The 11,435-nt window shown below is 38.5% G+C and overlaps 3 protein-coding genes across 3 annotated transcripts; all 3 read right to left on the bottom strand.

The window, feature by feature from the left end:
• Nucleotides 1–255: 255 nt before the first annotated feature.
• thap1 (THAP domain containing, apoptosis associated protein 1) lies at nt 256–2,723 on the bottom strand. The gene is made up of 3 exons (XM_077738092.1): nt 2,554–2,723; nt 1,516–1,708; nt 256–1,169 (listed from the first exon to the last, which is right to left on the bottom strand). The coding sequence occupies exons 1-3, from the start codon at nt 2,622–2,624 to the stop codon at nt 771–773; spliced, it is 663 nt and encodes a 220-aa protein (XP_077594218.1). The 5' UTR covers nt 2,625–2,723; the 3' UTR covers nt 256–770.
• A 332-nt stretch (nt 2,724–3,055) lies between these two features.
• On the bottom strand, nt 3,056–5,783 carry LOC144210724 (uncharacterized). Its single transcript, XM_077737558.1, has 2 exons — nt 4,894–5,783; nt 3,056–4,797 (listed from the first exon to the last, which is right to left on the bottom strand). Exons 1-2 carry the CDS (start codon nt 5,497–5,499, stop codon nt 4,489–4,491), a joined length of 915 nt encoding a protein of 304 aa, XP_077593684.1. The 5' UTR covers nt 5,500–5,783; the 3' UTR covers nt 3,056–4,488.
• A 118-nt stretch (nt 5,784–5,901) lies between these two features.
• On the bottom strand, nt 5,902–11,303 carry wdr91 (WD repeat domain 91). The gene is made up of 18 exons (XM_077737557.1): nt 11,037–11,303; nt 10,582–10,718; nt 10,331–10,510; nt 10,046–10,253; nt 9,795–9,877; nt 9,544–9,653; nt 8,466–8,640; nt 8,191–8,382; nt 7,911–8,107; nt 7,742–7,796; nt 7,558–7,653; nt 7,323–7,417; nt 7,100–7,244; nt 6,923–7,031; nt 6,745–6,857; nt 6,565–6,672; nt 6,379–6,468; nt 5,902–6,235 (listed from the first exon to the last, which is right to left on the bottom strand). Exons 2-18 carry the CDS (start codon nt 10,702–10,704, stop codon nt 6,071–6,073), a joined length of 2,244 nt encoding a protein of 747 aa, XP_077593683.1. The 5' UTR covers nt 10,705–10,718; nt 11,037–11,303; the 3' UTR covers nt 5,902–6,070.
• Between the last annotated feature and the right edge of the window lie 132 nt (nt 11,304–11,435).

The following is an 11,435-nucleotide window of genomic DNA, read 5'->3' on the forward strand; positions in this document are numbered from 1 at the left end:
GTATGCAACGCCATCTGCTGTCCAAATATGCAACTCAGAGTAAAGCTGCAAGTACCTTCTTGTAGTAGTACTATCCTAAAACATAAAACAGGTCATCCAGTGAAGGTTTCTCATATGAATAGTGCTGTTTTGTTCTTTTTTTTTTTTTTTACCTATTCTAAAATACTCTTTTGGCTACTGCAATCTATAGGTCGAAAAATATAGTAATAACTATTCCTGAGAACACAAAAAATAAAACGATCAGTCAAAGATAACCCAAGTACAAATAGATTTTTAAAGTAAAGTTTATTTAGAACAAAAACACAATTAACTCATTAATTCCCCTATCCCTGAAGACTTCTATGTCCCCGTAACTATTAATGTGATCGATTGTTTGCCTATGCGTGTGACCAGATAGAAAATAAATATTTAAAAAAACATTTTAAAACTATATTTTTGTCTATTTGGGTTAACTTTATATAATATTGTACACGCATGGCATAGTGGCTGAAAGGCAAACGGTACTGCTAACCTGACGATCCAGTGTTCCAACAGAGCAAGAATTCCAGCTATTAGGTTTTCCAAACCTATCAAAAAACACGTAAATCCCCTTTTTTCTGACTTTAAAGTCCAACTAGTGTATGCGTGCAAATATGCTGGCTGCCAAATAATGCCCCTTAAAATTAACAGTCGTTCCGCAATACGTTTGTAAAAACTGAATCATGTCTGGATACTGACCATTATGTTACTTGTCAGGAGTTAGTTTTAGTCAACTTCATGGTGTTGTCTTGTTATTCGATGCCTTTGAGCATGTGGTAGATACGTTTTGGTAAAATGACATAGCCCTCGCTGAAGGCGGTTGGCGGGTCGTGAGCTGTCCTTACTGACTTGCAAGAAACCCGTAGGCTTTTGAGTTGCCTCTCTTGACGGCGACATTTTTGCTGGGTTGTTTTCAGTTTCTTCCTCAGTACCTCCAACTGTTCTTCCAGCTGCTGAATTCGCTTCTTTTGCCGAGCGGAGTCCTCCGCTGTATAGTTATGGTCACAGGAGACCACCACTGTTTCACCAGGGATTTCTGGTGAACTTTTTACCGGCTCAGACTCCACTTCCTCCATGACGGAGTCAGAGGTCAGAGGAAATGAGAGGGGGAAGTTAATTTCGGGGTGAAAAGGATCCTCCAGACACTCAGACTGTCAGACAAGGGGACGAGAAAAGATTTTTTTTTTTTTGTCGTGAAATTTGTAGGTCATAAAAAGAAAATCTGCACTTTTTTGGGGGTAATAACTACATCATTTTTGTGTATTTGATTTTTAAATGATATATCATATTAGAAAAAGTTGAAAAAGATTAGCTTGATGTTTATGATACTTGGTGTAGGGCAACATGAACAAAAACAAACATCAGTTTAAGTACTACTGAGACTTTCTCATTCAACCTTATGGCAAAAAGTCACAAAACTGTATACTGTATACATTGGGAAACATGAGAGCTGGCAATATAGAAGTTCAATTGGATTTTTTTTCTGACTGGCTTTACCTTGATATCGAGATTGAAGTCAAAAATGGATGGAACAGCATTTTCCTTCAGTACACGGTTGTTGCACTCTCTTTTGAAGCAGTCTTTGGTAAAGTGCTGTGAGCAAATATTACTGTACTTGGTTGGCTTGAAGTTGTTCCTCCTCATTGCTGTCACCCATTTGCTGCAGATATCTGGACGCACCAGGGGAAACCTGAGAGAAAAACGTCAATCACAGTTGTTGATTATCAAACACAATTCTGCATAAAGTGCATTGCACAATCATACATGGGACAGTGGACATCTATGCAAAAGTTAACATTATCATGCAGGGTAGGCTGGTTGGACACTCTAAATTGCCCTTAGGTATGATTGGTTGTCCTTCTTGTGCCCTGCGATTGGCTGGCCATCGATTCTGGTGATTTGCAATGTTGGGCTCTAGCACCCCCCACGATCCTTTTGGTTCAGAAAATGAATGAATGAATAGATGTCAAATAGGGGCACAAAATGAATGAATAGATGTCAAATAGGGGCACAAAATAGTATTGTTGGTGACTTATATCCTATATGAACCTTTTAATAAAAACAGATCATTGGTGCATTTAAGTTTTGAGAGTGGTTTGTAATATTTAGAGGTGGTCAAGGATTAAATACAAAGAAAAATAACACATTTGCATACTTAGTTTAAGACTAAGTTGAAATGTACATCTAAATGATCCATTTTGGTCTAAGGCCATTTCCATAGGCAGCTGTGTATGATGGCTTTTGATTGATTCCATACAATGACAGCGTGCCACTTGACAATAAATAAGATCTACTTTAGTTGCAAAAATCGTGATTCAACCGATCTACAAAACACAATCAAGCTGCAATTAACTCCAACCGCAACAGACACATCGATGACGTTAAAATGAAGATATGACGTATTTTGTTACGAAAATTATAGTGAAACGCCCTGCCATCATTATACAAGGAGTAACTAATTTAGTTCAACAAGGCTTATCGTCATGACAGAAAATCTAAACGCTAATGACCGACACACTGTTGACGTGAACTCACTTGTGGAAGGAGATGTCTTTATCTTTATGATATCGGTTTTTACAACCGTAAGCTGAGCAAGTCTGAACCATTGCTGCTTGGTCAGTGTAGGCAGAATTACGCTCTGGTACCAGCCTTTTTCTCCAAGCGCTTCACTGCCACTAACAATCATGGCGGTCGCAGCGTAATGACGTTTTAGTCACATGATATAGTTCCACAAACCAATACTACTGCATGCTTTAAATAAAAAGCAGGTTTTGGAATATTTTTCCTCTTACTAACTATAATATTGTGATTCTTGAATTCATATATATTTTAGTGATTTATTATCTGAAATGTGTTTATGAAAAAAATATGATTAAGTGCACCTGATGTCAGAGTTTTGTGATATGACAATTAATATTTTAAACAAGTCTTTATTAACTAAATGCCTGCTTATTAATTGATTTTTCTTCAATTACTGTAGTGCATTTCTTACCAAATCCTTAATCTGCAAACACAATTAAAATGCATAACAAGAATGTTTGGTTCATGAACTAGAATTTTTATTAATCATGAATTGTTGTTTTTTCTTTATTTTTTTTTTAAGAAAACAGGCTTATTTCCAAAGTTTCGTACTGAAAAAAAAGCCAAGGAATACAGTCAGAAAACACACAACACTCAAAGTACATATCAGATATGTCATGAATAAAACACAAGGCCTTAAAAATCCAGAACGAAAAACTCTAACATTGTAAAGGACCAAAATCCTTTAGTTCTGTTCATTTCAAACTAATATGTATTTTGACATTGTGCAGCTAAATCAAAATTTAACATACACATTTGCACACTGGGTAAAATATAGCACAGCAAATTTAAAATAAAATATCATGAACACAAACAAACAAAATATAGATATTGGATTAGAGAAAGTATTGATTCTTTGCTTTAAGCAAAAAAATGATAAAATGAAAGTACCCAATGTCTCTTAATACTGCATGTTCGACATACATACACATTATTACAGAGAAGTTTTTTGATTGACTTCTTGGGTATCATGATCGTAGACGCGGGCATTTATCTTAGTTAATGCCAGTTCAAAAATGCAGTCCCTTTATTTACACAGATAAGTTGACTCGATTGAAGTGTTCCAAACAAGGCAACAATTGCATCTGTAAAATCTTCAAATCAGTGCTGATATCAGTTCCATTGGCAGCTCCTGATTCCTTAATATCAATGCTGATTTACAGGCAAGTATTTTTTCTGTCATCTTCAGCCAACTCACAAAAATGTTGATACATAAAAACCCTGCAAACCCAAGATTCACCTTATAAAGTTATATTAAATGCAGGGATAAATTTAAATGAAGCCAATGTGTCTCAGATGAGATAAATATAAGTAATAAAGCTTTACCACTTAGTAACCCACAGCTCATACTTTCAAAAAGATCAGCTCATTTAAATTCAAATTTGAAGAACAATCATTGGAGATCAGCTAAATAAAAATATTGTTCAAAAAGTATATACTTAAAAATTTGCATAATATGCCCCTTGTAAATTCTAATAAAACAGGGTAATAAAACAGTTGAACCTGGGCAAGTAATCTTGTTCTTATTAATGAAAGAATCCAAATTTGTCTTTTTCATACTTGAGTAAGTTCGAAAATTAAAACAAAATCAGCAACTTCTCCAGTCTTCACTTTTAGGGTGCAAAAGGCCTGATGTAAAAGGAAGCAACACAAATCCATGCTCATGCAGTCCATTTCAGAATCCACTCCCAACTCCGGATGAGCCGGTTTCAAAAGTGGAAAGTTCTCCCATTTTCATCTTTGTGCACCTTACCAACGTCAGTCTCCATGGCAACATCATCATTTCACATGTCGCTTGTTTTAGTAGCGCTGTAGAAGACAAAACACTGTACAGAGGTCCATCATTTCAAATGGAAAACAAGAGCGTGATACTTGGCCACAGAGTTGAAGCTATTCCTTCACCGCAACTTCCGATTCCTCTTTCTCCTTCTTCTCTTCTTTTTCCGCCTCCTCTCCATCTTCTCCATCCCCACATGAAGCATCAGTCTCCTTCTTCTCTTCTTTCTTCATCTCTTCTCCATCTTCACCTGAAGGATCAGTCTCCTTCTTCTCTTCTTTTTCCATCTCATCTCCATCTTCTCCATCCTCATCTGAAGCATCAGTCACCTTCTCTTCTTTTTCCTTCTCTTCTTCATCTTCCCCTGAAGCCTCAGCCTTGCCATTTTCTTCATCTAGCTCTTCTTTCGATTCTTCTTCATCCTGAAATGAAGTGTTTCTTTTAGTTAACAAAAAATCCATTTGAACATTGTTAAAATGTATGGAGAAGTACAGGACGACGTTCCCCAGGTGTATTACCTGTTTGATGCGGATCCTCCTCCGTTTTGGTACTCGGGCCTTCATTTTACGGGATAGGGCCAGCAGCTTGTTGTGTCTCTGTCTCCTCTTTGCCTTCTCCTCTTCTTCTCGCCGCTTCTTGTCAGCACAATCTGAATCCGAATCATCTTGTCGCTGAACCCTGGACCTCTTCCTTGGTTGAACCATCCTCTTCAGCTGAATATCCTTCTCCTTCATCCCATCCTTCTCATTGTCGTCATCATCCTCATCATCATCGTCGCTGTCGTCATCATCATCATTCTCATCATCTTCCCGTTTCTTGACAGTAGTACTCGAGGATGAGGATGTTTCATCACCTCCCAGAAAAGATCGCTTTCTGCGGGTTACAGAGCGGCTATCATCACTCGATGTGGCTCCGGAGTCACTCCTCTGCCACTCCTCCTGGTCACTGTTTTCCTCCGAGGAGCTATGGTAGTCGGACTGTGAAACGGACGACGAGGAAGAGAAGGATCCCTCGTCACTGTCGTCCAAGATATTGGCAGGAAGACCAATCTGCCTCTTCTTGGATAAGTCCGTCTTGGTTTTGCGCATGGAAGCGAACATTTTGCGCTTGTACAAGCTCTCCATGTTTGCACTGGGGGCCCCAAACCAGTGACATTAAACAAAAAGACGGGTGCGTCAGAGTTCGAACAGGCTAACCTATCACCTGCGCACCTATAGATGATCGTAAAGGTATGCTCACCAACTGCAACACCTAGCTGTTCTTAAAGCAGAAAAATCATTTGCATTGAGTTATTTGCAGAAGCAGCTGTCATTTGGTATGTTATAAAGTCGGGAAAGCGTGACATTCCCTCGCTCCTAGCACTGTTATTGTTGTGAGGTCCGCGGCTTCCTCGTTGGGAGAAAAAGGCAATTAAGGGTTGCAGCGCAGCTATGCGACAACAATTGGTATTACAATGATGAATGACAGTTAAATATATAAATCTGTTTTTATAAATCAACATAAAAAAAGAGACTTACTTTCAACTTGCTTGGAAATTTAATACTGTATTGTCAGGATTGCATTGTATGTTGAAAATTCTTACATTGACATCAGATTCTGGAATAATCTCTGTTGGGAAAAATCTGTTAGGTCTATTCTTTGTAAAAATTGTTACACAACCCATTCCCACTAAAAGTTTAGTACTCAGGTGTTGAGTCAGGACTTCTGCGAGAGGAGCGTGCTCAGCTTTATTTTTCCGTCCATGGAGGCAGTCAGACAGGTCCCGCAGTCCAATGCCGAGCACCAATCCACTGTCACCACTGGAGCTTTGTGTCCTCCCAGGGACAGCACGCTCTCCAAGGTAGGTTCTCCATTTGTAAGCTGGAGAGAGGGACGGTGGTCACACAGAAGAGAGAACCAATAGATCATTGACATACATTTACATTTTCCAGCCTTAGCTGAACTAGTTGGTACAAAAGCAACACAGTGCAAAACAATTTCCACACAAAACTAGTTGTTTTTACTTTGTAAATGATGCCTCCAGAACTTGAACAGGTGAGAACATGTTGTCCTTCTGAGTCAAAGGTGAAGAGGCGACCTCTGGGAACCTGGACCTATAATTAAAGTTTATTCACATATTTGCAGTTCTTCTGTGTATGTCTTGTTCTTTACAGCATAAGCAATGTATGTTAATATCTGTCATGGTTTACCTGTTTATATCCACTGTACCCCGATAGCACAAAAGGCCCTGTGGCATCCTGAGGTAGAAACTGCTCTGACTGCTTCACTCCACATCGATGAATGTTCCATTGGATGAACTGAAATACAATTTATTTCCAATCAAACTGCACATGTAGAATCATCAGCAATTTTAACAACTGAATCACCACCTTGCCATCTCCTCCAATACTAAAGACAGTGTTTTCATCAGAGCTAAACTCAACACTGTAAACTTCTCCATCATGTGCCTTCCAGCTCATAGCACTCTCATATTGCTGCATGTCTACAGAACAAGGAAAATCGTCAGTCTTTCCTGAATCAAAATCCTGCAATTTCAAAACCACTAACCAAAAAGTCTGATGACTCCATCTGCAGCACCAGTCACCAACAAGTTCCCATTATGATTGAAGGCTGTGCAGTTAATAGCCACTGGTACAGGCTCTAAGGAAAACTGGAGCTGAGAAAAAGATGGAACCAAGATGATGACAAAAGCTACAGAAAGGAAAACTGCTGACTGTCACTGACCTGTTGTTTAACCGTCTTGGTGTCCCAAAGCAACAGCTGACCAGACACCTGCATTGGGAAACGAGCTGGGTCAGTTGTTCGGATGTGAGCTGCTGCTGAACAGACAAAGGATGAACCACTGGGACTGCAGGCCAAAGACAAAATACTGAAGGAGAAAAAAAAAAGTCATTAGAAAGTGGCAGTCAAGAGATAACATACATCATATAATTGGGTTATTAACTACCGTGGATGAGTTTCATCAATGTTCATCTCATATAGATTCTTCTTTGCTTCTGTATCATACAGTCGAACTGTGCCAATGCCGCTACCTAGTAACAACTTAACACAAGCAAAGAGAAATGAGACAGAATGACAGAAGTTTCATGACAATAATTGTTGAATGATAATGTAATATTGAAATATATTTGATAAGACTACCAAATATGTTTATGTAATTGTAATGGAGTCTTTATTGTTACCAGTCTGTCAGGTTTAGTGGCCCACTCCAGGGATAAAAGAGGTGACTTGGACATGATGGTAGCTTTCGTCTGCATGATGGGATTGAACGACCACACCTGATGTGTCAGAAAAGGGAAAATAAAAGTTCAGCATTAAGTGTTATAGTTAACATCTCCTAATAATGAATGAATGACCCAAGTTCACCTTAATAACACCATCAACATCCAAACTGGCAACTCTGCGACCGGAACAATCCACCCTACAGGGAAGATTGGTTCATTATTCACAGTGAGAGGAACTTTTTATTAGTCTGACTTGAAAATTTAAACAGTTTAACCACAAGTAAAATAGTATAGCTAAATAGAATAGCTACCTGCAGTGCATAATGGAGGAGTGATGTTCTCCATATTCCTCCTGGCTTAGTTTGATGAATGGCTGCTCCACTGTTTGCCCTACTTGTTCTCCTCCTACTGCTACGTTCCTCAAGTATGAGGAGGAAGCATCCGGGACGTTGCTAGAGGTCTCATTGAGAGGCTCCATCTCACCAAACTCCGCCTTTTTCTCAATTAACTGAAAAGAGATTTATAATAACTGTTATACCCAAACCTAACAGTAAAAAGAATGGTCAACTTTGCCTTGTGATTGTCAGGTACCTGTGGTGCTGGTTTGTGGAAGAGCTCTTTACGCTCTTTTTCATGAGTTTGGATCTTCTTGTGTCTTAAATGCGTTGGTTGGTTTGAGTGCTGGTTTGAAAGTTGGGATTGAGAATTTGGCGGTTCACTTGATGCTTGATTGGGGGCAGATTTCATTTCCTTCACTTGGACTGCATCTTTTAACTTGGAGGACTAGAAAAAAATAAAATAAATAGTCTTTACGTACTGCAAATGGGAATAATTTTAAAGTTATGGCAATTGTTTGACACTTTCACCTGGTTATTGGTTTGCTCCTTTCTTCCGACCGCCGCTTGACTTGGAGAAGACACCGTAGTTACCTGCTGCGTTTTGCCTCCTGGGGTACGAAGCCCTTGTGGGAGGAATGTTGAGAAGAAGTTCCTGGATGGTGTGCTGGTAACACTGACAGCCCGCTGGCTTGACACTAAGTCACTGAGAGCAGAAGAGTCGGTCACTATTTGGGTGCAGTACAAAAATAACGGAGTAATAAGTTGAGTCATTGTTCCAATACCTAAAAGGGATGAAGACTTTGTACGTTTTTGGAATTCTCAATTTTGGTTCAGGTTAACTGACACAATGGATAGATAGTCAATAAAAACTGTACTATTATGCGTCCATATTGACCAAGTGGGACTCATTAAGCTTTAAATGGGCTACTACCATCTGAAAAAAGTTGTTCAATTGGTTTAGAAAACTCTCTACAGTCTAATTTTTCCGATCATGGCAATACTGGTAGTTTCTAAGCATATTGTCATCATTTTTAACTTGGGAAATGTCTACCTATGATAAATTCATTAAGATAACTCAAATGTATCAGTCATTTTACTTCTTCATGTTTTTTAGAATAATTTACTGAAGAAAAAAACCAATTATCCATTAGGTGAACTGTTTATTTAGCAACATCAACTGCATCACAGCACAGTGAGAACACAGCATGTGACTAGTATTGGTAATTTAAATAACTTAGAAGATTAAAACATTTTTAGAAATATCTCTGGTATAAGCATAAAATAAGCAGCATATTAACTGCAGTAAAGTGCCTGAAAGTTATTGTGAAGATGTACTTAAATATACATGCATTTCAGAAAAAAATTATATAAAAAGGGGCGGGTGCATCTTGAAAAAATAGTGTAAATAAATACATTTTGGTTGTGCTGATGATAATCGCCATTGTTTTTAATTTCCAACCTAAATGTGTTTAATTAGTTACCACTTATTCTGTTCAAAGTCACAAGCTAGTCATGCTATATTAGGGCAAAAGGGATATATGTTTTATGTGTGTGTAAATGGCAACCAATTTTAAAGTCAATAAAGACAGTGATGTTAATGCCTCACAGCTCAGTATCTCCCAGTCGGTCCATGTTCTGAACATACGTCGGAAGCTTATGATGCACCACCTCATCACCATCCCTGTGGTCGCGAGTTTCTGTTTGCAGGGCGAACAGCTAGACAAGATGAAAGGGCACAAGAACAAAACAATGCTTTAAACACAGATTGTGGAACTATTCAACAATAAAAAAATAAACTTTTTCCGATTGTTAGTCTAATGAAAAGAAGTAATCATTTATTCATGCAAACAATCTTACCTTCTGACGCAGTTGCTCATTTTCCTCAGTCAGGCTTGTTGTCCTTTGGACTTCAGCATCAAAGCTCAGCAATACTGGTTGGGGTGAACTAAAGTTAAGGACTAAACCAAAAAAAAAAATGCAACCACAAAGAGTGGTTTATTTTCAAGCCATGCGTCAACCTGTGTCGCAAGACCATGTTTCCTGATTACACAAATATGTAGCAGACCAACTCATATGAACCCCATCGTTTCGATTTGACTGAAGGATATGCATACACTGGAAGAGCACCGAAAGGAAGTTGTGCAGTGAAACAAGGAATGTGTCGGACCATTGGCGGGAGAAATATGGAGCGAAGGTCTGGTTCTGTTCAGGTGCAGGAATAAAGGGCAGGATGAACCAATCCCGCCACTCTGGCTGGCCTTGAAGTTCCATCGCCTGCTTCTGGAAAAACTCTTGAGTCTTCTCCAAATTTGCTTTCTGTCAGGTCAAGAAAGATACAGTGACTTCAAGGTTTTGCAATATGGCAGATTTTGGTGTATTTGTGTTTGTGTAACCTGGATGGTGTTGATAATGTAGTATCTATAAAGGCTTGCTCTTAGTTTGTTCACTGTTGGCCGGTAAACATCTTCAAGTCTGCAGAAAAGGCGTCTGTCCAAATATAGCCAGTAGTCTTTAAGACCAGACAGATCAAATGTCTGGATGAACTGGAGCAGTTGGTCAATGATCTTATCCACCTGTAAACAAGGTTTAAAAATATTCATTAAAAAATGTAATTGACATACAAAGTAGTATTAGATAGTCATACCCTGAAGCCCTTTTCCTTGTCCGCTTTGATCTCACTGTCCAGGTTTTTCAAAGTATTGGTGAAGCCACGGAATATTAGATATTCCCTCACATGTTCATCGGTTCTTTCCACAGCAGAACCCATGATGATATCTGACACTTGATGGAATTAAATACAATAAGATAACACAATTGAGTTTATGACATTGTCATTATGATCACATGAAGTTTCAGACACATTGTTCATATTTCCCAACTCCTGTGCTATAACCTTATTGACCATGCATTAACTGCATTGTTGCTACTTAAAAAAAACACAACAATTATACTCACTTTGAATAAGTCAAACTAGATATGAAAGGCAAAACAATAACTTAGCTTGTAGGAAAATACATTTGTCCATTAAGATGATCAGATTCACATCTAGTTTTGCTGGATGAGTTCAAAATGTATAGTTAGTTAAAAGCATTAACATACCTTGCAGCACATGCAATACTTTCCCAAATTCTCCAATTCTTCGATGCAAAGAGAACAGGTAATGTGGTGAGCTTTAAACGGGAATATACAACAGATCACTGTAGCTCATTGATATAATCCATGGCAAATTACATGAAGATCGGGCAAATTTGAACGCCAAACATTAATCTCTTGACAAATGCGAACTCTTCCTGTTTTCACCCTCCTGAAAGTCATGTGACAATTCACCATGACGTACACCGCTCATAGTATAGCTCAAGACGCCCTCTTGTGGTATAGGTCTAGAACGACTTAAACCCAGACCCAAATATGAAATATACAACTTTTAAAGCTAAAATAGATCCACGAGGACTTATAAAAGTCTCAGTAGCTTTGGAAATATGTATATATTTTTAAGAC

This window comes from Stigmatopora nigra, chromosome 17, assembly GCF_051989575.1.
Source record: "Stigmatopora nigra isolate UIUO_SnigA chromosome 17, RoL_Snig_1.1, whole genome shotgun sequence".
In the NCBI taxonomy this organism is placed as follows: domain Eukaryota; kingdom Metazoa; phylum Chordata; class Actinopteri; order Syngnathiformes; family Syngnathidae; genus Stigmatopora; species Stigmatopora nigra.